Raw genomic sequence first — 27,340 nt, 5'->3', positions numbered from 1 at the left:
CAGCTCTAACTACATTGCATAAAAACACAAAGACCTGCTCTGAGGGGAAAGCAGCAGAAAAAGGGAACCTACTTTGAGTATTTGCGTTTGCAAGGAAAAGACGAAAGACAAATGTTCCTCTAAAAAGCAAAATGAAATTGTAAGAATCTCATAAAAGAGGCTTTCTCCTCTTTTTTTATTAAACCAACCAACTATATTTGAAAATATAGACTAGGATCAGGTATGCTGGTATCCTTCAGTAAAAGTTCTATTACCAATATTCTGCCCAAATAAATATAATTTGATATAAGGTATTCATACCTCTTTACTCACAGGCACAGGAATGCTAGATACACTCAACCACTATTTACTTCAAAATAAAAAAAACTCATCTTCAGTAAGAAATACAAGTAAAAAAAAAAGAAATTTTCTGTCATCTTTTCTACAAGTCTGATCAGTAATTCTGTGAAGCTAAACTAAGATAAAACAGGTATTTATTGTCTTGATGATAAAATATTATGATTTATTAATGATTCTATGAAATCACTTTCTAATCCACATAACTTACCTGACTTCTAGTTTCTCAATATCTTCTTCTTCCACCTGAAACTGGGACTTTTTGGTGTAACTGCTGGACCTGGTTACCTGCAAGTAAATTCCTCCTATTAACACATTTTTTGTATTATGGATATCAAAAATCAAATAAAACCTTCCCTGCCTTTAGCATAGGTAAATAGCTACTGCCCCTTACAGAAAGGAAAAAGGTCAGTTGGCCAAACAAACTGCTCTTTTCCAGAAAGCAGGAGAAAAACCGGTCAAGAAGGGTTCACTGTGGAGCCTACTGAAGGCTGACAAATGAGGGAATTGGAGTATAGATCTATTAGAAAAAACAAGTAGTATGACAGGAAACTGGCTTTTTTTTTTTTCTTTTAGCATGAGCCCTATGAAAGCATTGAAGTCAGTTCTGAAATATTTAAAGAAACAACAAATAGGAAACCCACTCTTCTTGCCCTAGTTACAACAATTGTAACCTCTCATCCACACTTTGCTCGTTTCTTGACTGACTGCATTCTCAATTTAACTCCAATAAATCATCAGTCAAAAAGTTACCAGAGTGGTTTGGATCACATTTACATTTTTACTAATATCTAACTTCTTAAGAAATCACACTCAGTATTCTTGAGCAGGTCAACTGAGACACACACACGCACTGAAACTGTGCATAGGTATGAAACTATTTCTCACTCAAGTCCCACAGAAGGATTTATTTGAAGCACATGCAATAGTTGTACTCCTTCCAACTCTCAGTACAGCATGCTTTAAATGCAAATCTGACTTTTATTACTGACACAAATCAGATGAAAATTTAAACTCATCGTTTCTTTGTCAGATCATGTAGAATTGAAATCAACTCTAAATAACAACAAAGTAAACTTTTTAAAATAAAATAAACTTTTTTGGGTATAATTATGATATTAGTTTATTAAATAAATAAGTTGTTTGGGTTTTTTAGGTCAAGCTTGAAAATATTTAAATAGGAGTCCATGGGATGGGTTATCTCAGAACTCCAGATGGCGACAAATGATGTATAAAGTGATTCAAGACAGAAAATTACCTTCATATATGTGCTTGTGAGAAAGTCATTTCTCACACAGCAATTGGAGGAGAATGCTATTGTCTGGCAGACAGAAATTGAAGTAAGTCATCTACTTACATTTGAGAGGCCAGTTAAAGCTCTTCAATTTGCCTGAAGAGAGCTTTCTGCATTAGGTATTGCTATGCAGCTTGCTTAAAATTACCTGAGGGGTTGCATAAAATAGATAAACAGGAAGAACAGCACACAAAAATTACCTCAAAATAAAATGTTTCATTAAACTGCGGATTGCTTGTTTTCTTCTTAACTTTGGTCTTCTTTTGGTCATTCCTGTTCCAATGTGGTAAAATTTTTACCATAGACAACTTAAACACACAATTATAAAGACATTCTATTGTCAAGAAGGACCCATGCATTTAAGTTAAAACATTTTTTGTTATTCTACAATTCCCTTTGATCAATGAGGAAAATCTTAAAATGAAATTAGTTCATCTTCACAATACAGATTAAAGAGCTAAAATTTTAAATGCTGTATCTAGCTAGCCATGCATCTGTCCAACTCAAACATTGTATTTAATTTCACAAACAGGCAAAACTTACATATATTAATTAAAATACATGAACAATTTCTAATGTATTTAAAATTTAAATTTCTTTACCACTGCCTGAAGGTAATGAGCACACTTTTCCTTGTCTTGTTCAGCTGCAGTTTCTGTTTTTCCCACCCTCTTTTGCTGGTGAAATATCCACTACTCCTTTACAGAAAGGGGCTTATACCCAAGACACTGAAGGTTTTCTTTAAAAACAACTGCTGCTCATGTTAGATATGAAGCAGCACAGGGTCAAACAAAACAACTGCCCCCACTTCCTTGTGGGTTGTTTTTGTTTTTAATTTTACAACTTTTATAAAGGAATACAGTTTTACTTATTTAGCAAAGGGCTGTGGTAGTACAAAATGGCTTTCCAAAAGAAAGAAATATAAAATACATGAGAAAAACAGACAAGGGAGAAGAAAAACTGCCCTAAGTACAAACTACCTATTTTCAGGCACTGGACATATAAATATTCCAGTCATGGTACATGAGTCACACATGCATAAGATTGGAAAATCTCAACCAGGAATTGCTGTCAGATTTGCACATATATTCCCATACTAACAGGATAAATCTTCTGTGGGACCAACATTCTCCCACTTCCATCCATACACAGGACTCAAACAGAAAATGGATGTCAATTTACCTTCTTTGCCACTTGGCCCCATGACACCCAAGTATACTGGATGAGCCTCCCTAGTCCCCTTAGGAAAAACCCAAACAAACAAACAAAACAAAAAACCCCCCAAGCCAAACCTAAAAAATGTGATTGTTTATTAGCAAGGAGAAAAAAAAATGCTCCATTACTCAGGGCCAATCCTTCCACAGTCTTTGAGCCAAGCAAGTCTGGTACAACCCATCCTGGCACTGTGCTCACAAGGGCAATTCCTCAGCACAGGAGAAAGGAAAGGGTCTGATGTGGCAAAAAAGAAGCAACTGAAACTTATCTGCCTTACTGGGCAGGGACTTGTCCATAGTGAATGTGTGGGATGGGGGATTTTTCTTAAATGAAAAAACCCAGCAGTTATTGAGGATTACTGGTCCCAAACAAGGAGACATTCAAACTGTCTGGACATTGAAGGCAGTATCCTGAAGGTGTTCCAGAACCTCTCCTCCCTCATCTCCTCCCAGTTACTACACATCTGCTGCAAAGAAACCCACACAGGAAAAACAGAGAAGGGAGGAAGGTGAGGGAGCAACTGACTGCATCAGGACATACAGGAATTTCACATAAATTAACAGAAGTACAGTGCAGAAATCCAATACAAAACAGAAAAAAAGAGAAAGAACTGAGTCATAAGTGGCTCTTGACTAGTGCAAACAATGCAGACAGACCAAACACCATCCCAGTCTGGAGCATATGGCAGGGAAGGGAGAGAACAGTCTCCATGGAGATGTGATGTACGCATGAGAGCACTGGAAGATTTTTCTGTCATTTAAAGATTTTGCTTAAAACCTATGACTTTCTTTTCTAATTCAACATCACAGCATTTTTAGACATTAATTTTATATTAAAATGTTACCTGGAAGGCCCCACGAGAGAGACTGTTGCATAAGGATCACAATTCTGTCCGTTTATAAGAGGTAACCCATGGCACTCCTTTATGCTACAAGGAAAAGGCAAACAATGATCAGTGAAGCAATTATCTGGCTTAAAAAAAATGAAATCCAAACAATGCTTGCTTTTTGAAAACTTTTTGTCCTGCTGTATAACACACAGACACAGACATAGCTATACAATGATCCAACATGCTGCATATGCTTGAAGATCTCTAGATGGTAACACAAAATAATACTCAAGTATACAGTCAGACTTGTGGGGCACTCTGAGAACAAAAGTCTTGAAATTGTTTTGGTAAGGACACTCCAGTATCACATAAACGACAAAATCCTAAGTAAAATGAACTGCTGTATGTAAGGAAAAATTGCAGATTTCATTAACTTAAATTTGAAAAGCTATCTGGCCTCAACCAATGGCAGCAACTATATCTGGAAGGCATTGAAATAGACTGAAGTATTTCATTTTGAATTAATTACATTCTGAGTTATGCTAAGAAATGCAAAGTCAAATCCTGAAATGATATTTAAAATTAAGCACCTAAAACTATTATAGCATATAGTTCTAGCTCTATCTTTGAAATAGTGCCTAAGGTTTATTTTCAATCTTTTGTCACAATAGTCCATGTTGAGGGTTAAATTACCAATAAGGTTAAATAACCCTTTTAAAAATTCTGTTTTCTTCTGTAATTCATACAGTAAGTGGTAAACTGGTGTTTAACAGGTACCCAGGCACACTGTTCATCAGCCCTGATGCAAAAGGGACAGGATGGTTGTCAGTTAATGCTCATGGAGACAGAGAAACCTTTTCTGGAGTCTTTTCTAAAGTCTTGCAATCTTTGAATCACCACAGCAGCAACAGAGAGCTGGGTCAGCAAGCTGCCTAACCTTCAGATGCTGCCCACATATGAGCATTAACTAAAACAAGATGGAACAACAAAAGTGAAGTGGAAGAGTTTGTAAATTCATAGCAGAAACCAGACTTTCTAGCAAAATAATGCTCTAATGTAACCATACACACTGTGGTTTAAGTCCAGAAACATTCTGCAGATTACAAAATTTCATAAGATCCGAATGTTGTATTCATGTTCTCTTTAAAATAATTTTTTTTTAGCTCTATTGCAGGAATTTAACTAAATTAAAGCAAGAAAACTTCAATTGTCATAATTTGCTAGTTTGACTAAAATCCAAAACCTAGTCAACTCAAGGAGAAAACTTTAAATTCATATGAACAATTAAGTAAATGTTCTAATATCATAATGTGGAATAATAAGTTGTGTAGATCAAGTGGAAGTTATGTAGCTGCCCACACTTTAAAATAAATGCTTTATGTACTGCAGAAAAATGTTGTTAAAAAGAATAACAGGAGCTGCAAATTCAAACACAAGAGTGGAAACAACAGACACTAACACTCCTGTGCTGCCTCAAAACTCCACCCTTTTTGGAGTATGCACAATTATAAACCAGATGGTATTTTCCCCCCCTAAAAGTCCCTTTGTCTTAGCCAGTTCAGGGAACATTTAGTGCTGAACCACTGCACAATAATTTGTTATTTTTCTTCCAGTTATCAAGCACGTGGCCTTCAGCATTTCAATAATTTTTGAATCACAATGAACACTACAGTGATTTCAAACCCACCATTTAAATGAGTTCTTGAAACATCCAGTTGTTTCATAAGCATTAATTGATTCCTCCTCCAACACATAAGTGGCACAGAAGAGTGGCAACAAAATTAAACTGTCTAGACTTTTTAGTCATTTGGGGTATCTGATCTGAGGCAGGACTCTCTTCTTTCAGACTGATGGCCATAATGTAGCATAAAACACCCTCTGCAGCTCCTCAGGCTGTGGAGTTTCAGGTGTGAGTGCTGAGTGTGCCTATAAATCAGCTGCAGCTTGAACCTGATAGGAAATTCATAGCAGATGGATCAGCCAAGCTTATCTGAAGAGAATTCAGCTGTTTTAACAAGAATTTCTCTCCTTACAGTCTTTGACATGATCACCAAGCTCCTGGATTTCTCTAGCAAACAGATATGAGTCTGTGGGACTTTCAGTTACACAGCTTGTTCTGTTCTCTTGACCACAACGTACACAAACTAAAGAAAGGCTTGTTTGTGATTTCCTGCAAACTGAAAAACATTTTACTGACAACTTCACAGCCTTGCAGCAGAACTAAAATCTCTGATTCATCATATGGATCTGTCACTCCAAGTTGATTTCATGCTCCAGCTGGTGTCCCTGTGGAGGCAGCTCTAGCACTCCATCCTCGCCTCCTGTCCAAACCCCAGCTCTGCTGCCAGCAAGTGCAGTCTCTCCAGTTTATCAGACAGCCTGTCCTGGTCCAACACCTCCCCTGTCCATCAACTCCTAATATCCCCAAATCTCTCTTCTTCCAAATTTACCTGACCTCCTTCCCTTCCATCCCTCACTCCAAGGTAGCCAGTCAGATCCATCCCTTCAGGCTGCAGGTACAGCCTGGAGTCTGCTTTAGACACCTATGTGACAGCCCAGCCAAGGCAGCTGAACTGCTGCTTCTGTTCACCACCCTCACAGGAAGCTTTTAACCTAAAAGCCACTTGTCAGTTTGGCAAACTGAATCACTCTGCTCATGCAGGAGCCCTCCCAGGCTCCAAAGGCAAGCAGCCATTAGGGATAGGAGGCCATTAAATCAACTCAGCACTACCGAGCTGGATTGCTCCTCCCCAGGGACTGAGCACACTGCACTGAATCATTACTGATACTTCTAAGCTACTAAACAAACAGCCTCCAGTAAACATGTTTAAAAATCCTGAAGATGTTTGAAGTGGCTAAACTGGAGTAGACTTAACAGAAATGGAAAAGTTGGAATGAAAATGAATGAAACGAAAAAAACCTCACTCAGTTTGCTAGTCAGCAAATTTCATAGGAATGCTGCCTTTCCTTAAAGAATCCGGCAAAGTACTGCAACTGCAGTCTCCTTTAAAAGGAAAACAACAACCAAGAAATCCCAGCAAAACCACCACCAACAACAAAATGCCAGACATTTTGACCAAGTAAAAACCAAAATAACATTAAAAATACACTCGTATTCCAACAACCATAATACATATATTTCTAACACACAGTAAAAATATTACAGCTTTGACAAATCGTTTCATCTACTTAACTAGACAGCTGTCATTCAAGAGGCATAAATGCATAGATTTTGAAGAAGCAGACAGGAACTTAGAAGCCTTTTATTTTATATTTTTGACTTCTATATCCTTATGTGCGGTCTAAGCAACAGAACTTTAGTTCTTTTCTCCAACTGCTGCCCTGTTCCAGTGCAGTGTAAGATATGATTCAGTTTTCATTAATTCTCATCTCAGAAGTCTGTTATGCAAGAGGAGTTACATACAGGAAATGAGAGCTTTTCAGATATAACTGGCATACATTCAGCTTAAAAGATGAAATTAAGTCCTTACAAAGACCCAGTCCACAATACACCCCCTCAATGGCTGACTCTACCTCCACCATGCAAATCAACTGAAGTTCTCCACAGGCAGACACTCCTAACTGCAGCCATTGATATCTGTATGTACACTTCATAAAAACTGCTGTGTTTGCTACAACAACTTCATGCAAGCAGATGAAGTACAAACAGGACAGTAACAAACTGACAGGTCAATTGGAGAGAGCATGGTGTGTAATTCATTTGGAAAGGTATGTGCAGTGAAGTCAAATCTGGCTGTAACAAACCCTTCCTGGGCTTTGAAGTATTCACCCTGTAAATACACAAAACCTTCTTTCAGAGCTGAAGGGCTGCTGATCTCAGAGAAGGCAGGTGCCACCACTCAACTGCCTAATTTGCCAAGAAACTGTTCAAGCACCATCAATTTCAGCAGCAGCAAACATGCAAACAATGGCCATGCAAACCCCTTCTGAGGGACTCCCAGCAAGAGCTGCAAGGATGTATTTGTGAAATGTGCTACTATACACACCATTGTGGTTTCAAAAAAAACCAACCCCTGCGTCAGCAGGTAATCTCTTGCACTTTTCCTCCTCCTCATTCACACATTAGAAAAGGAAGCAATTTGTATCAGAGACAAAACAAAACTTTAATTCACAATCTGTGAGTGTATCTGCATGAAACTGAACAGCAAGTCTGCAATTAATACAAAAATTATGTGTAAAATCAGGGCTTAGCCTGCTCTACATGAGCTCTAAGACAGCCCTTCACCAAAGGAAGATTAACTGTGCTTTATGATAAAAAAAAGCAACTGGAATTGAGTTTTTAAAACAATTCTAATTGCAAAACTTGTCTCAAAGACCAGCAGAAAAAGCTTCTACAGCCATGTTACAGACCCAAATCAACAGGAATCCATTGCTGAGCCATTCATGGTTTTGGTTTAGCCACAAGATGACAGGGGACTCCAGGTAATGCTCAGAATCACAGCCTTTTAATTACTTGCTATTGTGTGTGCACTTAACACCACGTTTAATCTTGTGTAATGAAAGTTGGAGCTACTACTTGTCATCTTTGCAGAATTTCTGGATTCTCAGGGAACACACAGTGGAAATCCAGTAGCAATTTAACTATGCACAGAAGCCAGCACAAGTATCTAGCATTCTCCTATCCTAGAAAAAAATTAACTGGTGAAGGTTTAAAAGCATCTAATTTTCATTGCATTGAGACACTATCAATTTGAACATGAAGTAAAATATTACTCCTGAAAGGCAAGTATCATATCCTGCATGTCAAGAATTATTTTTTCAGTGATTTTTTTTTTCCTTTGGCCATTATTTTCCAATTTAGAACAGATAAAGAAGAGTCAGAACCAGCACATAAATTAGTGCCCACTCATTGTCTCTCTTTTACTCTATCATGGTTCTGCTCCTTTCTATCTTTCAGCTTTGTTAAAGGAGTTGCTAATTCAATGTCTTCTCAGGGCCTGGTGACTAGCAAAAAGCATAGCAGGAAGTGCATCATTTACTAATTACCATGGGAAATTTACAGGACAAGCAGGGTTTTAAAGAGTTTAATTTTCTCTTTAGTACTCCCACATCTATTTTCTGTAAGTTCCTCATGCTTTAAGGTCAAATGTATCTCAAAAATGCCCTCACATCCATTTCTATAATATCACATCCAGCGAGAGATTTCTTATTTCGCATACTCTCACATGTGCAAAATATGCAAAACTCTCTCATACATGCAAAATACAATTATGTACCATGTATTAGTAATGCAGTAAATTATTGCAAGGGCAGCAGCACGTGTGGTACAATTCTACTGAACATTTTGAGTTTAAGGAACTCAGTGCATTTCCTAACCTCAGCCAACTGCACTGATGCAACCCAGCAGTGTCTAACGCACACTCCCCTCCCACACGGCAGCGAGTGGGCGAGTGCTGCAACCAAGAGAGAACCCTGGCTTCCTTTTGATCAATTATCTCCGTCACAGAGAGATCTAAGAGAGGGCACAGAGAGTAAACCACTTCCTACTCAAAACTGCAATTCGCAACAGTAACTTTCTAATGCAATTTTTCTTCATCATATGAAAAATTCAGGCAAGTTTTTAAAATAAACAACTCACAACACTAACATGAAGTGCATTAGCATATAAAAATATCAAATTTTCTGGAAATTAATTAAGTTGGGAATAAAACACAAAGTCATAAAGCTCCAGCCAGTTTTTGGTGGTGAATAGTCCACGGGGAAAAGCTGTTCTAATTCTGCTTTGTGCTGCAAATGGGATACAAAAATAAGAGCAGCAGGACTCCCAATGAACCATGCTGCTACCCCACTATAAAAGCAGAAACATTCCAAATTATCTTTCAGTAATAAGATACCTTGATGTCCAGCAAGTTCCATCTTACCTGAATGATGAGCCCAAGCCATTAAACATCACCAGTTTCACTAGCTTAGCTCTACCACAGAATAGCTTCTCCCTCATAACAAGCTAAAGAACAGCACACAGACCACTCTGCTGGGTCCTGCTCCAACTCAAATACCCATCTGGGTCTAGAGAGTTGACTAAGACAAGAACATCTTAAATTCATAATGAAAATTACATTAGCAAAATTTTGTTGTTTCTATGATGCTCTTTGGTATGATGTAGCATTTTTACACTTCAGAGCAAAATTAAGTTTAATAGTGAAATCTCCTCAAGTTGCTGCTAAGAAGTTTTACTGAAATGTGGCAAACACGCTGTTCCAGAACCACAACTCCTGTACTTTGTTTTTCTGTAAGAATTTCTTATCATGGTTAACTGGAAGAAAATAATTCTGAAGCAAAACTAGCAATAAATTTTACCATACCAACCCCCAAAAATACCACCAGCAGCAGTAATTCAGTCAGTAACAGCCATACTGCAAGTTCTGGCTGTCAGCTGCACTGCTCCTTCCCACCCTTCTCACCACACCAAATTCAACTGGAATTACAAGACACTAATCCTAGTAGTCCCAATCAAAGTGAGGGCTTTGGCAGCAGAGATGATCAGCTGTGAAAAACTTCTGCTGGAGTTCCCTAGACATTTACTCATCTCTCCATAAGGCAGATTCCAAGGAAAGCCCCATAAAAATAAAAATGCTATTGGTACTAAGATGTGCAGACATTCAGTATCAGCAAAGACAAATCCCATAACATTCTAACAAACAACCAAATATCAAAGGATTGATGTATTTCCTTACTGTACTACTAGTTGCTGGCACACAGATCCATTGTCTGTTATCAGTTCGTTCAGTTTTAATTCAAGATGAACTTTTCCCTGGAAAAAAACAGGAGAGAAACACAAGTAGTTTTTAAAGCATTTATTTTAAAAGTAGGAATTAGAACAATAATATAGTTTACAGTTACAAGTTATTTAAGGTAATTCCAATATTACCACTTGAAGAAAATACCTCATCTAAAGCACATATCCTGCAAGTAGAGCATGCTGGATGCACTTGAACTTTGAGACAATGCTATAGACAAGCACTATCTCATCTGCAGACAGCACAAGAATCAGTCAAGCCTTCACAGATTTAACACACACAAGGATTTCTTCCACCATGAGCAATTATCAAGTGCAAGAGCCTCAGCTATTTTGTCCCAAGCATGGGATGAACCCTTGCAGAGATATGAATTTCTGACACTTCAGGAGAAAGTTCTAAAATGACCTTGGATTCTGAAGGCAGGTAGGTATGCCTAGAGAATTAGAATAGCATGCAATAGCCATAACCAGCAGGATTTAATATCCACAGTGAAATCCTGCCCATCCCACCAGACTGAAGATAACTTAGAAATGTACTGCACATCCCAGGGCAGTTTTCAACTACCTCATGAAGACTGCTGATGTACTGAAGGAACAGTAAACACAACCAGAAGAGAGGAAAAGGTGGCAATAATTGCCAAACCCAGCTTCCTCCTTTTCTTTTCCTGATATGGCAGGATGTATTCAAGTAAAAGAATCCATAAGTTATAGAACAGCATGCATTAATGGCAGAAACCATAAGCGCCAACCTACTGTACCCTCTCAATAAAAGGCTCCATAACTTTAAATCATGATATGCAAATTTTTTGGGATGATCAAAATTTATTACTTAAATCTTGCTCCACACAGCTACTGCCTGAACAACACCTGCTACTCCTTTGGGCGCCTGGCTGATCATGCTGGCTTTTACATCTAAGGCACACACTGCCAGAGTCTTTCCTCTAACAATGCTCTTCTCAGACTTTGTCTATTTGCTAAATGGAACATCAGATTATACTGGTATGCTCACAATCAAAATTCTCAGGGAAGGGTTCTAGAAAGTGATTTGCAAGAGTGCCACAGGAAGCAAGTCATAATCTGAACTACAGCTTTGCCTTTCTGCTAAAATGGAAGTAAAACCCTTAGCTGACCTTGCACACATTTCTATAGCAGTTATGTTTTGACATAGAACTGCAATGTTGTTATTGTAAATCCCCTGGGGCAAAGGCTGCGTTTCCCTCTGTTCGTCACAGGGGAGGAGAAATGAAGCTTCTTTTACAAGGCAGTTCCCAACCTAACTGCTTTGGGATGCCTGCCAGGTGTTTTGCAAACTGTTACTACAGGGACAGGAACACAGGTACATTAAGAAAGTATTTGTCAAGCAGAGAAACTCTATTACAAAAACAGATCTACAGGATAAAAACAGGATACCATGAAGCATGCCAACAGCCTTACAAGGCAAAGTTTTTGAATGACAAAAGAAAAGACAACCATTATTAACATTTATTTAAATAACTGACTTCACTTGTTTTAGAAAACAGATGCTGTGAATGGCCTAAACATCTTCCTTTTGCTTTTAAAACCAAAAGTCACAAATTGTGTTTTAACAGTAGGAGTAAAACAGCACATTGCTGCTCCTGAGAACTAGCTGTGGATGCAGTTTGCTCCCAGCTTAGCATGGCTCTAAGAAAATATTTCCCCAACATGCATGGACAGTTTTAGAGCATTCTGTCATTTTGTTTGTTGAGAGCAGTGTGATGGTTTCCTAAAGTTGCTGATCTGCAGATCTATATCAGAACTTCTGACATAATATGCAACTGGGCTTTAAATACGGCTGTACAGAAGGCTGGTTTATTTACTTAGCATCCTCACATCTGTATTTATTTTTCAGGAACTAGTGGAGAAAGGAAAAAGTTTCAAGAAAACAAGATTAATATGAACTCATAATACTGTGCACAGCAGCGAAACAAAAACCAGGTAATATCAAAACACAGAGCAGAGCAGCTGCTTTCTAGAAGTCTCCACCACTAAGGTTCCTGGTGCACAGGCTGCTAATTATACCAAAGGTAACCTGGGAAGAACAGATGTATATAAAAAGTACACTTTTCTTGAAAAAAATGCAGATGTATGAAAACCCCAAAAATAATCCAACCAAGCAACTGCAAAGTGTCCTGTGCATAATTATGGAACACAAAATACTTCTCTGCTATCCTATTGCCTTGCACACATCATAAATTTTGGAAAATACTCACATGGAGGGAACCAAAGGAACAAAAAATCAACTACATGTATGGTGCCATGAGGAAAAGAAAACAACTTTTTTTTCCCTCCAAACTGATTTACCTTTATAAATATTTCATCCACTTTTTCTGCACATGTACAATACAAAAGTCTGCTACTTTAGGCCATGTCCAGCCAACCATCTTGGACATCTCAGAATATATTTCAGTACTGCATAGCAGAACCAAACCAACAAGATTTCAGCCAAACGTGGCAGATGGGAGCTGCTCTCAGCTATGATCTAAAGACTTTTATGGAAAAATAAACCAGGACAGGAGAAACCTACCCAAATGCCTTGACTCAAGAAAAGATAAATATGAGGAGCATACATCTAAGCAGAAAAGGTCATTTCTTAATGGAAGTGTCATGCAGGACAGTGCTTTGCATGGCACAGTCATAAAAAAGTAAGAGTTTACATTTTGCTGTGAGTCACAAAGCCAAAGAAAAATATAAACCTTTTTATTTCCAATATGTAAAAAATCACTAAATTCTATTAATGGAATATTCTAATTGAATTTTCACATACTCATGTAGTGTTATGACAAAAATTAATACCTTTCTCAAAACATTTTTATGACAGAAAAAACATAGCAAGCATGACAACGTTTAAGTCAAAGTGGAAACTACCTTTCAGTTTGCATCTGGAAAGTGCTTTCTGGAATTTTCAGAGTGATTACATGAAAGAATTCACAGAAGACAATGTGTAGCTGGACTAGATGATCTCTAGGTCCCTTCCCAATGAACCATTCTATTCCATTTGACCATAACTGAAAGAGGACTGATTTTCAACAGAGAAGAGGAAGTGATATTCAGATGTTTTGAAAATCTCTCCTCATGTAAAGCAACCACATGCCCTCCTATACCCAAGAGCTGCAGGCTAAACTTATGACACATAAATGAATCATCAGTGGAAATAATAGGAGAATTCTGTGCACATTCAGATCTTGTAAAAGCAGCCAGGATTCTCCCTACCCAAAGGGACTTTCAGGTTACTAAAAAAATATAAACACTGTCAGGTCTAAGACTTTTGCCCTCAGGCAAATCTGGAAAAAACCCCTATTAAAATCTACGAGTATATCACAGCAAGAAGGCTAAGAGATTCTCAAGAATTCTTTTTTGTTCTTGAAACCAAAAAGAAAATTGCTACAACTTCCACAGCCATCTCACTTTTACCTATTCCTAGAACAATCCTGTTTGAAGAACTGGAACCACAGGCTGAAATAGAACTGTGAAGTGCAAGTTGTTTGATACTGAATGAAGAAAGTGTTTCAGGATAAGACACATGAACACAGCATAAGTATATCCAAGTTTTGAAGACTAATGATTTTACTGTCATAGAATTAGTCATTATTTTAGTTAACGCCAAAAATTACTAAAAAAAAGGTATTCAAGAGTTTTAGGATCCATTCATGTGCCTCAAGTACATGACCCCTCTCACAAGCATCCCAGACACGAAAATACTGTTAAGACATTTCCAAGCAGTTGCTTCACGTCCTCTGCCAGTTTTAAGCACCATGAGGCACAATACCAGCTTAGGTGGTATTTTGCATTGCAAAATAGAGTGCATTGTTCCCTAACCAAACTGAAGACACAACAGCCTCACAAGAAATACAGATGCTAAATCTTATCTCCTACAGCTCAATGGAACCTTCTACCATCATGTCCTTATCTGTACTTCACTTTCAAAATGTAAATGTGCAATTCAATAGTTACCTGAACCTCTGAATTAGAATCAACAGGTTGAAGCATAAACCAGTTCTCTTTTCCTGTGTAGTTGCATAAATCTTCTTTTTTGATTGACACCTTTCCTGAGGGAGGGTGGCAGGGGGGAGAGAAGCATAAATATTACCTTCATCTGAATAGAACAACTATTTAATTATGTTTGAAATTTGATTTTTTTTCTAAACTCTTTTAAGTTTCTCTTTAAATTGATGATGCTATATGAAGAATATAAAACAAGGAATGTTATGGGTAAGTAAAGCAGAAAATAGTTTGCATAAAGCCTGATGGCATTAATTATTATTTGTTATCCTGGATATTACCAATAGGAAGGTAAAATAAAGAACACACTTGAGGCTGGAAATAACATAATAGATTTGGGAGAAGAACAACGGTGTTCAAGAATGCTTAAACAGGAAACTGAAGTAGATGCCTTTTACTCTTCTGATTGCTATTTGGAAAGCTGTTATTATATCAAATTATCTGACATCCTGGTGCAAATTATTTCCTTCCTCAATTCAAGTAAAGCAAAGGCTGGTTCCACAGCAGACTATTAGAGTTTTGTAGCAACTGTATCCAAAAAGCAGCTGCAATAAAGTCATTATGCAGTGGTGAAAGAAACAGAAATCTACCTCCTGTGATTTTTCACTTCAGCTACAAAAGTTCCTGCCAAATGCTTTGTAAGTCACTAAGTCAAGGTTGCACTGACAAGGAAAAAAATTATCTATAAATGATTTTAAGAATTATTCCACAATTGTAATTATTTGCAGAATGATTCCACAATTTATTCTTTAAAGATCTATAAGTAGTGACAATTATTCAAATATTCCAATGAAGCAAAAGTGGAGAACAAAGAATTTCTCAAAATGTATTCAGACCACAATAAGACTATAAAATGTCCTACTAGCCTGAAAAACAAAACGTATTTTAGTATAAAAGAATGAAGCAAGTAACCAAAATCCTTATTTTCAAACTTTAAAGGAGTACTTAAGTGCACTATACAGAGTTTTGAAAGATGCTTCACCAAGAATTGTATCCTTAATCCTACAGATAACGCTACTGAAAATAACCAGGTGCTCTACAGCATGCAGACAGCACCTCACAGACACTTACCTATACGCAGGTCCTTTTGTAAAACACTTTTATCATAAATGTAGAAGGACAACCACTGGAATGTTCTTGGAATCTCAAAGTAAAACTCCTCTCCAAAATAAGGACTGAAAAGAAAGATTTGAAGTTAAAATAGAGAAACACTTTATGCAATTTATATAGAACATGAACATCAAAAAACTGCATTTTACAGCTGTCCCAGCCCGTGGCCCTCAGCACTAGACTGAGTTGTCATCAAAGGTGCCCAAAACCATTTCAGTACAAGAACACACAATAACATGGCAATGTCTTCTGTTTGTTTAATCAAAGGTAAGAATCAGAGCACACAGAGAGTGGTGTCTCCTCTGCAATTTCAATTCTATTTTTCTGTCTTGAAATTATTCTAGCTGGTTTTCTAGACTTCCTGAGACATGCACAAGTTTTGTTCCCTTTTGATATTCAGTACATGATTAAACTACATTTAATCTTAATTTCTTTTAAACTTATTGATTACTTAACTAACTGACATTTGTTTAGCTCTAACTTCCATGTCAAAACTGCTGCTCTAAGATTCAGATCTGTAAGAAGTTATCACTAGAAATTGTAAGATAGAACGGTGAAAAAGAGAAACATTAATCTCAAGTGCACACCATCTCCCTCACGCCAAAACCATCCCCACATTTCTCCACCTAAAGCAGTCCAATATCATGTCTGCAGTTCACCCCATTTAACTGCCACGTGCACAGCCCTCTACAGAAACAGACTCTGAGAGGTTCCTCTGTGCTACACCTATTTCATAAAATGTGTTGGTATCTTCCCTCCCAGACCTGGTACCCTCATTAAAGTTAAGGAGTGCTTATTGATGTAATCAGAGCCAGCAGTCAGAAAATTGTATTTCAAGACTGAACAAAACCACAATGTTGTTTGTGCTACTGCAAGTGATGAATTCCAAAAGTTAAGCAGATCCACAGAAAAACTCTGCTATTTTAGAAATGGGCTCTGAAAATAGTTTCAGTTACAATGTATTAATATCACCAGGGAAAGATGTTCATGAAACCACTTTTATGCAGAAAAGTACTGTGATATGAGTTACACCAAATGTTGGGTTTTTTTGTTTCCCAGCAAAGTATCATTCTGAGCCTACTACTACAGTACTTTCTTAAACTAATAAAAATATGACAAATATGCTTAAGTTTGGAACAAGAAGTTCATGTTATTACCTACCCAAAGGATACCTGGAAGAACACGCCACCATCCCTACTTTCTTCCTTTCAAAATAATCACGGAAAAAGACCACCCCATGCTTAAGGACAATAAATAAATTAAAAAGAGCTGATAACTAACTTGAAAAGTGGGAAAGAACACAGACAAAAGAATCTAGTATTTCTAATGTCTAGAATAGATTTTTAGAAACAAGAACTTTAAGGGCAGGAATTAATTATAAGGAACTCCACTAGTAAAACTGTTCTTTTTGTTAAAACACAGACCTTTTACCACAGGCTTCAAAGCAGACAATCAGTATTAGCCTTTGCACTACATTGAGAAATAATTTAAGAATTCTCAGTTGAAAAATTCAGCTGTGGTTTTTCAGCTCCCCTCTTTTTTTTTTATTTTTGTTATAATTTCAAAGCCAACAAACTCTGCTTTGATTACAAGGGCTGGGTTCTTCTTGTCAGCACCACGACTGAAGGTTTCAACTCCCGAGCATTACCTTCAGCAGCAGGGCAGCCCTGAAGTGCCTCAACTTCCTTATTACCATCACTGCTCATTTTAATTGTATTGACACAGTAAGTCAGACCCAAACCAAGGATGAAACAAAGGCTTATTTTAAACTTAGGTCAAGTCCATGGTCTGCTTCCCCTCGCAGCTATACAAATAAAAGTTGCAGCAGGACAAACAAAGAGACACTCCAGCAGAGTGAACAGTGGGGGAATGAGCTGGCACGGGTGTCAGGGGAAACTCTGCTCCAGCTCAGCTTCAGACTGAGGGAACAGCAGGCTCCAGTGCACACCAACACGTGCCAGGGGTTTAATATCTACTCTGGAAGGACCTGTGGTACTCTATGCATCCATTTATAATCAGGCTGGGACGGAGACTACAAGCAGAGACCTCCAAAAATCTATTTAGCACCTTTACCTTGCACCTAAGAGAGCAAACTTTGCAGCTGCCCATATCCCCCAGTCCAGAAAGGATGAACAGCCATTAACTCTATTATTATTATTTTGACTTCAATACTACATTAAGTCTCGGATTCAGCAAGAAAGAACAAGCCAATAACAGGAGCACAAATAGAAGGTAATACATTCTTTTACTCATGTTGATACATTTTTCATTATCTAAATTAACAGAGGTTATTAGTCATTGATTCATAAGCAAAGTAGGAGGCAGAGAGAGAAAATTTAAAGTAAAGAAATTCTTAGGTAGGTACAGAAGAGGTGAGCAGGGTACAACAGTTTACACCAATGAGGAATAATTAAAATGGAGAACTCACTCATCCTGTTCCTCAGGGATTCAGTCAGTTTAGTACTTTCATTTGTGACTTTGATGCAAGAACTTTAAAGACTGTGATGGATACAAAATTAGAAGATAGCACTAATTCAAAGGACGACCAGACTGCCATACAGGAAGAACTGGATTACAGCAGTACAGAAGATTAAATTTCACTGGGTAACACACTCCTCTGCTCTTCCCTTCCTTGCTGCAGTAACCTGGCAGTTCTGTGAGGACACTGATCAATGCCCCAGCCTGTCAGTTAATAAAAGCAATGGCTACATCAACTAGGAAATTAATTTCTGCCATAACCTTGCACTACCACAAAGTTCAGTTGGGAAAAAAAGAAACTGAACTTAGTTTAAATTAAAAAAAAATAAAAAAAAAAGACACATGCATACCACAATACCCCTTCCTCATATTTGACCACAGACATCTGAGGAGGCTCACAGATATTCTTTCAACTTTCCAAGGGAAAAAAAAGTATCTTTCTTCAGAACCCACAGAAATCCCACACCACGTCAGGAAATATTTCTTAAGTCATTAGCCAAAATATCCCTCTTTCACTTCAGTATTATTTCATGCTTTTTTAACTTTGGAAAGTTTGTTTTACATCTGCACTCCAACAACTCTTCCAGTGCTGGTGAAAGGCCAAACCTATTTGTACATTTAAAGAATACACTTCTTAATAATTTTCAATCACAGTAGTCAAAACTAATTTTAATTCTAGTGATAATTACTTCCACAGACATTTAATTAGTTGATATTCACAGGACTAAAATTTGGATTAAAAATTGTATAAATTTGCAACCCATTATACAGTGACAAAAACAGACTGTGAATTATGTAAGAAAAAGCAAGCAAACAATATGAAATTCAAAGCTGCATCTATGACTAAAATGATTCTGTACTACACCTCACTGAAAAGCAATTTATAAAGTTTTCAGGTTAATAAGAGATTGGAGCCTTCATCTCCTGTCCCAGTACCTCTAGGTTAGTAGGGTTTCCAGTTTTACACAGTAATAAGAAACAAGATGTTGTCATTACATTTCTGGAATGAGAGTGAACTTTCCTAACTGCACACACTGAAGCAATCAACTATAAGCACCCATCTGGTTGCTGGTAACAGAGGATGAGTTATTTTAATACATTTCACTAGTTTGTATGGAACCTTCTCCTAATTCAGAGAATGAAGGAGTCACCTATGAAGTCAATTGAGACAGAAAGGAAAAGAGCAATTCCAAACACCAGATTCTAACTTCTAATACAATGCTGTCATCACCTGAGAAGTTCTGTATTTGAGGCAGGTTATTTGAGACTCCTCTCTCCCCAACTGTTTTGTTACAGTGAGATTTTTTAGTTCATTTCCTCTCTAAAGTATTAATGACATTGCAATTAAACTTCAGCTAAAACTTCAATACTATTAAAATATTTTTGATGGATATAAGGTGTTTTACTTTATCAAATATTTTATTATGCAACTAATACTTCTTTCATTAGGTGATGAAAGTACATAAATCTAATAATTTTTAAATAGAACATAATAAAAATGTCTGCATATACATCAACTGTAACAGATCTTGTTTCTATGCATAGTAGTAACTTCTAGGATTTCCATTATTAACATCAAAATCAGAGAGCAAAGTCTTTCAGAGATGGGTTGGGGTCTTTTGCTCATGAAACTGTTGTCTATTTGAAGGGAAAATGCTAAGTTTCTGCTTTGTCAATACAGTCTCTTCAACATTTTTCTCTGAAGGATTACTCAATTGTTTTTGTTCTGTTAATCTGCAGCCTGTTAGATTCTGAAAAATTTATGGATCTAACTACGGCAGCTACAGATTACAAAAATAAGCAAAATATTTGTTCCTGACTCTACATATGTGACATTTGCTTTTCATGCAGAAAAATAAGGAGGCTCTGAAATGATGTCCTGAAAAAATAAATTCCCTATTTAAGTTTGTCATCTGAGTTATTCCTCACCTGTAAACACGTGGAGAGAGAGCTCAAAGAATGAACACTAACAACAAAACCACTGGAGAAAGGAATAAAGAAAACTTCCAGGAGTTTGAACAGACTGTCTGGGTTTCAAAAGGAAGGCTTAACGTCACCTCCACATAACTGAAACTGTCACTCAGATATTCTGAACAATGAAGCTGCAGTGATGCTTTTTTGGGTCCTCTGTGAACTTCAGAGTTGTGAGACATGAAAGCCTTACACTGCTGCAGCTGGGCCATCCTGACTTTTTGTTTGAGTCTTTTTAAGGCTCTAAATCAGCAGCAGAATCTACAGCCCAGAGAAGCCAAGCAAGGAATTCAGTGTGGATCCTGTTCCAGCTCCCAGAACAAGAAGCACAGGAGAGAACAAGGCCTGTTCAGGGGACACCACACAGCACAGAAAACTCTCACACATGGCAAAGTTCCGGTTCCTTCCTTCCAGAAACTGGTTTTACCAGATACACAGTAAGAGCAGAATTCCACCAATACACTTCAACTGCTTGTCAGAAGAAGGAAATAACATGGGGAGCATGTATCAAGTAGATTTCTTTCCCTAGAAAACAACCTAGCAAGAAAAAGAATGTTACATTGCCCACTGGAACAGAATAGAGTAATTGTGAAATATATTCTTGCATATTTCATTTAAAAGCTCACAAGACTCAATTTTGACTTCTTGCAACACTCATGATTTACACATTGCTGTAACATGTGAGTAACTACCACAAGTCAGTTCTCATTTTAAAGTAGTACAAGCAAAAGCCATCCACACTGGTATTGGGCAGTCTTGCTTATCATATCCATTTAAAAACTGAGCTTACCTTAAGGATTTTTCAACTACCTGTGTACGAAAAACTTCTTCTTGGTCCAAGTTTATGGTACAGAAAAAGTCTCTCATTTTGTTGGGTACTAAGTGTTTGGCATCATCTGTAAATAAAAAAAAATTACTGTAAATATTGCAGGGGAAAAACAAAATATTAGGTACAAGAATGTCACAGCTTTAGTGTGTTCAAAAAATTTACTGTTCCATTCAGCATGCATTTTGATATCCATTTTCAATTCATAAGCTTCAGGAGGGCAGAGAAGTTGCTCCATGCAGCTTCCCATGGAATGAGAGCTGACAGGAAGAGACGCACTCTGACTCATGAACACCTCTTCTTGCAGCACCTGCACTTTCCCTTGAAAGGTCTGATCCCTGGCTTGACCCTGCACAGCTCGCTAAATCCGCGCCACTCGCAGCCTGAGGTCACACCTGAGGCATGAGGCCATTACAGCAGGCATGATCTGCCTCAGCTATTGCTCACTTGCTGCTTTCTCTGCAAATACTTTGGCTAAAGGAAGCTGATTAATAAGAACTTGCCCATCAAATCTTTATTTCATTTTCCATGATGAACAGCAGATTGTGAGTTGGCTGAGCCTTTGAAAATATATCTCTCATGAGTACTGTTCACTTTTTCCTAACTAGCAGAAGGGGGAAATAATCACCTCCTAATTCAATGTAACATGGAAAAGAATAAAAGGAAGTTTCTAATAAGAAGGAAAGATTGGCAGCACAAGAATACAAAGATTTGCTGGGTATTGAATCTAGGTCACTGCAATTACGTGCTGGACATAAGGCAGATCTGTTAGGAAATGGTTTCCTCTAAACACTCACAGCTAAAACCAGTTGAAGTTGCTCTTCCAAAATCCAAATTCTACAGACATCTATGTTAATTTACAGCAACACCATTCTCTAGATTAAACAGAGACTTTCTGCCCAGATGTCTCCTCCTCCTCTGAATGTCTGAAGACAACACACAGACCCTTTCCACCTTTTATTTTGCTAAAAGAAATTACAAGCTTTTCTGGCACTCTCTCCCATGAGAGGCTCCTACACAAAGCAGGTAATCTGCCCCTTTTCCACTTGGTTGTCCAAACCACAGGCAACCAGAATTGCATTAGGACCTCTCACATCCTTGCCTGCTGCTAGAAATACCTCTCCTGATGACATGTGGAATCAACTTTATCTAAACATTTTCTATTTATATAAGATATTAAAAATAGAATGAAAAGTACATCTAAGTATTAAGTTTTAATTACTTTTATGTCTGAATAGACCTTTCAGAAAGCACAGTATGAAACTAGATTTGAAATGTCATACATGTTTATTTTTTAAAAATGCAGCTATGAAGCACAGTGAGTAAGCTTTATTCTCCATGCTGGCAAGATGTGAAATCAAAGTTCTCCTCCCCACTCTCTTTGTGTTAGATGGTTAATTTAGGGTAACCTATCACAGCCTTGGAGGTTAAGTGAGCAATGCCCAGCACTGGAAGGGCTGCTCTGACTGTCTCTGAGCAGAGAATGTGACACTTTAACAGGAACACAGACTGAACTTCAATCATGGCATTTCCCAGGCGAGGGATGCACACTGAGGGAAAGCATGAACAGACACTTGAGGAACTTCCACAGTTGAAGCCTGTGCTCTCAGAAGCATCAACAGGCCTTTCCTCAGCTTGGCTGCGGGAGAGGAGGAAGTATACACATTATTTTTAAACACCACACTTCATGTTGACAGATTGAGAGACGTGAACAAAACCTGCTTTTAATGGCTTTTGACTCCAAGAAAGGGCTCAACTCCAAGTTACCTTTAAGTGAGATATTGCAGGAGAATCAAGGAAAGCATCAGATTATCACTGCCTTAACTTTTTTTAAAGAGAGGTAATTTAACAAAACATATGACACGCAAAAATCAATTCATCAATCTGGATGTAATCCCTGGAGAGCTCCTGATACCAGAAGTTTGTAATTAATAAACATGAACTGAATGTGTCAGCTGTTCCTGAGAACAGCTTTATTTTCTAGTTAATACTTGGCATGATCCTATTTTCCCATAAAATAGTTAAAACACAACATTAATCATCACTGTAAGGGAACAGTACAGTGGACTTTGAAAGGAAATTACAGTTATTATAGTTTCATATTTTCCTAAAAGGAATAGAAATGAAATATTTCTGAATAATTCACTATTTCTTTGTATACTATAGCACAGTTTTTCAGTTTTAAGAGACTGTCCACCCAGAAGAACACAAAAAATACAAGTTTTGATTTCAGCTGGTTAGAGCATGGTGCTAATAACACCATGGGTTCCATCCCCATATGAGCCATTCACTTAAGAGCTGAAATTGAGGATTTGTAGGTAGGGTACCTTTCAACTCAGAATATTCTGTGATCTGATTTTCTAACCAGTTAAAAACCTTTATTTTGTAGCCCAAGTGTCTGGCTTTAAAGAACAGACAAACTTTTGGGAGGAAGAGGACCCTCAATCCTGAGTTAAAAATAACCTCAGAGCACTTGTCAGGTAAAATACAGAGCATGAGCTCTCACATTGTTTGTAACACCTCTTAGTGTCTGTGACTGTGGGACACATTTCACCCATACAGTGACAAAACTCTTCCAAGATTATTATTTCCTTAAAAAAAAAAAAAAGCTCAAGTCTTCAATTACACTACATCTTCCTTTTTCTGAGAAACCTAAGGCTATAATGGTTGCATAAAAATCAAGTATTAACAGCATCAGATATCTGCTTGAATGTTTACATTTTCTGTACATACATGTAATATCCTCTGTCAAGAAAAAGTCTGAAATTAGTGTCCATCTTTGGAATTTCTATGCTCTGGGTCCCTGCCAGAGCACATTTATGCACACAAACTCTGAAGTATTTGCTTCACAGGACTAAAGATATTATAGAGCAACAATAAATTCCACTCTAGGAATGCAGCATAATCCAAGATAACCACACACTGTTAAAAACACGGAGCAGGTTTGAAAAAGAATGCATCCTGAATTTTGTCAGATGAGCTCTAGGAGACAAGAGTTACATTTTCCCAAGTGCTTCACTGATGCAGGTCTCAGTAAACACTCCAAAAATCAAGGCAACTACAATCACTTACTGTACTTCCCTATGGCATCAAATGAAAACAGAAGCACAGCCTGAAACACTACACTACAAGATATGCCTAAAGCTACTTGACACCACATACCTTTGTAAAGCATTTTTGTCATTACTGTGGCACATAAAATAGAGCCATCAATACAAAAGCATTGCCAAAAGGGAAAGACAGCTTTTACTGGATTTTTGGTGAAAACCTGCTTAAGAGCAATACTACACTTTCCAAAAATATTACAGGGTCTTAAACAGGCAAGACCAGTTCGCCTCACTTGAAAACTGGAGGCAGAAGGCTGGCTGCAAACATTGACAGCCCACAAAAACAGGGTACCAGGGACTGCAAACATGTCCTGACTCAGGTTCTTCACTGCTAGGTATGCAATGGCAGCTTAAGCCACCTTTAAGAACATGTCTCAATTCTAAATCTGGTGCAATGATTTGTATAAAATGGCTAAATTTAGATTTTGCCACCAATTTGTGCGCTGCAAAACACAGTATAAATAACAACTTTCTGCAGATGGTGTTTTCTATACATGCAGAATTACACAGAACTGACATTACCTCATTAAAACTGACATGCTCTCTCATGCAACACACATAAAATTAGCAAGTGTCAAATTTTAATTGCCAGCAAAGCCTGGGCATGAAAATGTTTCTCCTTGTAAGAAACATGCTATAAGGAATTCCTTCAGACTTTGAACATCAGCTTTCCAAAGTGAGGTCTGCTATCGTTAATCCCTCCAGATCAAGGAGGATTACATTATTACATTTGTTTATTATTCTTCATTCAGAGGGTTTTCCCCTACAAAACAGTATTAAAATACTAGTAAGAAGTGAAAATAACCCCGTATTTGTGATGTGAAAAAGCCAAAAGAGCATCCAGGCATCAGAGGGTTCCCAAGCTTCCACAGCATATTTCACTCATTGAGTTTTTAAATTTAGAAGAAGTAAGTAGGTTTACAAAATGATTTTCACACTGTTTCAAGACATGTCTTTTATTGCAGCTGTTACTTCCACTCATTTTTCAAAGGGGTTCTTACAGGTCCATCTTTAGCAATGAACTTTTCATATATTCCCCAGGAAGAAGGTCACATTCCTCTGTTTACTGACACTTTTGCCAGTTAACTGAACATCCAAAGTTACGATACAACCACAGGCTCGATCCATAAATGGGACAATAAAGTCTGGTTTCAACATAAATCTCAAGACATTTTGCCTTGCTTTTAATGTCTAGTGGAAAACTTTCATCAATGTCCCAAAATGCAAAACTCACTGAATGTTGTGTAGTCCAGTGTTAACAAAACATTACAATAAAAGATAGGAAGCAGAAAAGTATCAAAAAATAAGCCAGCTTCAATAATCTTTAGCAACCAACTTCTTATGTACTCCTAGGAAGCAGGTCAGAGTCCTTCTTCCCAGGGAGTACTATGACCTGCTCCCTAGGGAATACATAAAACCTTGGTTGCTAGAGATTACTGAAGACAGATTAAGGAAGGTGGGGCTGCTCAGCCTGGAGAAGGTTGTGTGAAGACCTCACAGCAACCTTCCAATATCTCAGGGGGAAGCCAGAGAGAGACTCTTCATCATGAACTGCAGTGACAGAATGAGGAGTCCCCATTGTTCCCACTGGAACAAACTGAAAAAAAGGAAACTTAGGCTAAATATATGGAAGAAATTCTTTACTCTGAGGGTGGTGAGGCAGTAGTGTAGGTTGCTCAGACAAGCTGTGGATGCCACATCCCTGGAAGTGTTCAAGGCCAGGCTGGATGGAGCTCTGAGATGGAGTAACAGAAGGTGCTCCTGCCCGTGGCAGCAGCATTGCAATGAGTCCATATTTAAGGTCCTTTCCAAAGAAAACCATTTAATAACCCTATGATTCCAGGAATTCATGCATTAATCCCAAAACTAACAGTATGCTTTTATAAGGCTAGCTGGCCTGTATTATTTCTGTGCTAATTGCTAACAGCAGCAGATCCCAGTGTGTGTTCAGCCTTGCCTCCCTAACCACGTCCTATTGCTCACACCTCGGCCTGAGAGCACCTCCAGCTCCACTCCCGGCCATCTCCTGTTTTCATGACCCAGTCTTCTATTTACTGAAGACACAGCAAATACATCTAGGCTGCATGACGATATTTAAGTAAACACGACTCCACTCCTCCACCAAACCTAATCCTTCAACATGCTTTCACAACCGGTTCTGAGCCCCAGCGCCGGGCCCGAGTCAACTTGGTTCGCTTCATTCTCAAAAAGTCGATGGGCTGCGTGAGAAAGGAAACAAGCGGGCCGCGTCCGAGCGCAATGAATGTACTCGGTACCCTCAGGAAGCCGCCGCACATCCTGTTTCTCCCGCTCGCTTTGAAGTGCTCCCCAGCCGCACCGCACTATCTGTGCGCCTCCCCGAGCCCTCCTCCCGGCCCGGCCGACGGCTTCCCACGTTACCGAGGCTATCGGTATCGGCAGTCAGCACTTCCCAGGCACCAAAATAAGGCCACCGGCCCCTCTCTCCGCCTCCTCCCGCTCGCACACACGCTGCACAGAGGCACGGGAGGGCTGGTGACCGCTTCCAGAACAGCCCTTCACCACCAACTTCCTGCACATCGCTAATTTCGCAATTTCAGCCTGACAAACAGACTCTGATGCCCGAGGTCCGGGCGGGAGGGGGCATTTCTGGTCGCCCGCTGACTCCAGTGATCCCTCGGAGCCACCGATGCTTCCCTGGCACTCGGGCCTCCCACGGCCCCGCCGCGTCTGTGAATCCATCCGTCTACCCATCCGCTCACCCCCCATCCCGCCCCGGGGCGCGCAGACCCCGGCCCGGCCCGCACGTGCCGCCGCTGCCGCCACAAAGCCCCTCCGCAGGGCCCGACCCGCACCCGGCCCGCGGCGGCCGCGGCCCCTCCGCGCCCTCCCGCTCCCGCCCCCGCCCCGCCGCCTCCAGGGCCGCCGCGCCAGTGCCCGCCCGTCTGGCCGCGGGGAGGGAGCGGCAGCAGCGGGGCCGGGTCGGGAGCGACACCTGAGCGCAGCGGCCCCGGGCGCTCGGCCCCACCGCAGCGCCGCACTTACAGATCTTCCCCCGCAGGTTCTGCAGCACCCGCACCTCGTCGCTGCCGTCTCCCGCCGCCATCGCGCCAGCGCCGCCGCCGCCTGCGCAGTGCAGCGCCGCGGGGGAAGCGAGGGAGGGAGGGAAGGAGGGAAGGAGAGGAGCGGCCCGGCCCGGCCCCGCCGCCCGCCCCGCCCCCGCCGCCCGCGGGCACCACCAGCCCGGGCGGGCGGGGGGCGCGGCTCCTGCGCCAGGGCGGCTTTTCCCGCTGCGCTGTGAGGGGGCTCCGCCCCCCCGCGCTCCTGCCGGCCTGGGGCTGCGCTGCGCTGGGCGCTGGGGGGTTCGGCCGGGTCCGGGACTGGCCCTGACTGAGCCTTCCCCTGTTCTATAGTCAGG

The 27,340-nt window shown here is 39.4% G+C and overlaps 1 protein-coding gene across 3 annotated transcripts in view; it reads right to left on the bottom strand.

Annotated features, from left to right (window-relative positions):
• Positions 1 to 27,060, bottom strand: part of RASA2 (RAS p21 protein activator 2) — a 45,120-nt gene extending 18,060 nt beyond the window's left edge. The window contains exons 1-8 of one of the 3 annotated variants that reach the window (XM_064720846.1): positions 26,968 to 27,060; positions 20,801 to 20,906; positions 15,523 to 15,626; positions 14,404 to 14,498; positions 10,370 to 10,446; positions 3,690 to 3,773; positions 1,831 to 1,903; positions 548 to 624 (exon numbers count right to left, since the gene is read on the bottom strand). In XM_064720846.1, coding sequence (XP_064576916.1) covers positions 548 to 624; positions 1,831 to 1,903; positions 3,690 to 3,773; positions 10,370 to 10,446; positions 14,404 to 14,498; positions 15,523 to 15,626; positions 20,801 to 20,906; positions 26,968 to 27,028 — 677 coding nt within the window. In that variant the 5' untranslated portion in view covers positions 27,029 to 27,060. Of the gene's footprint in view, positions 1 to 72; positions 81 to 547; positions 1,434 to 1,830; positions 1,904 to 3,689; positions 3,774 to 10,369; positions 10,447 to 14,403; positions 14,499 to 15,522; positions 15,627 to 20,800; positions 20,907 to 26,967 lie in introns of those variants that run through there. The other 2 variants (XM_064720847.1, XM_064720849.1) reach the window with 2 other exon arrangements.
• Between the last annotated feature and the right edge of the window lie 280 nt (positions 27,061 to 27,340).

Source organism: Zonotrichia leucophrys, chromosome 9 (assembly GCF_028769735.1).
Source record: "Zonotrichia leucophrys gambelii isolate GWCS_2022_RI chromosome 9, RI_Zleu_2.0, whole genome shotgun sequence".
Lineage (NCBI taxonomy): Eukaryota > Metazoa > Chordata > Aves > Passeriformes > Passerellidae > Zonotrichia > Zonotrichia leucophrys.
The sequence above is the reverse complement of the archived record's forward strand: the minus strand, read 5'-3'. Positions and strand labels throughout refer to the sequence as shown.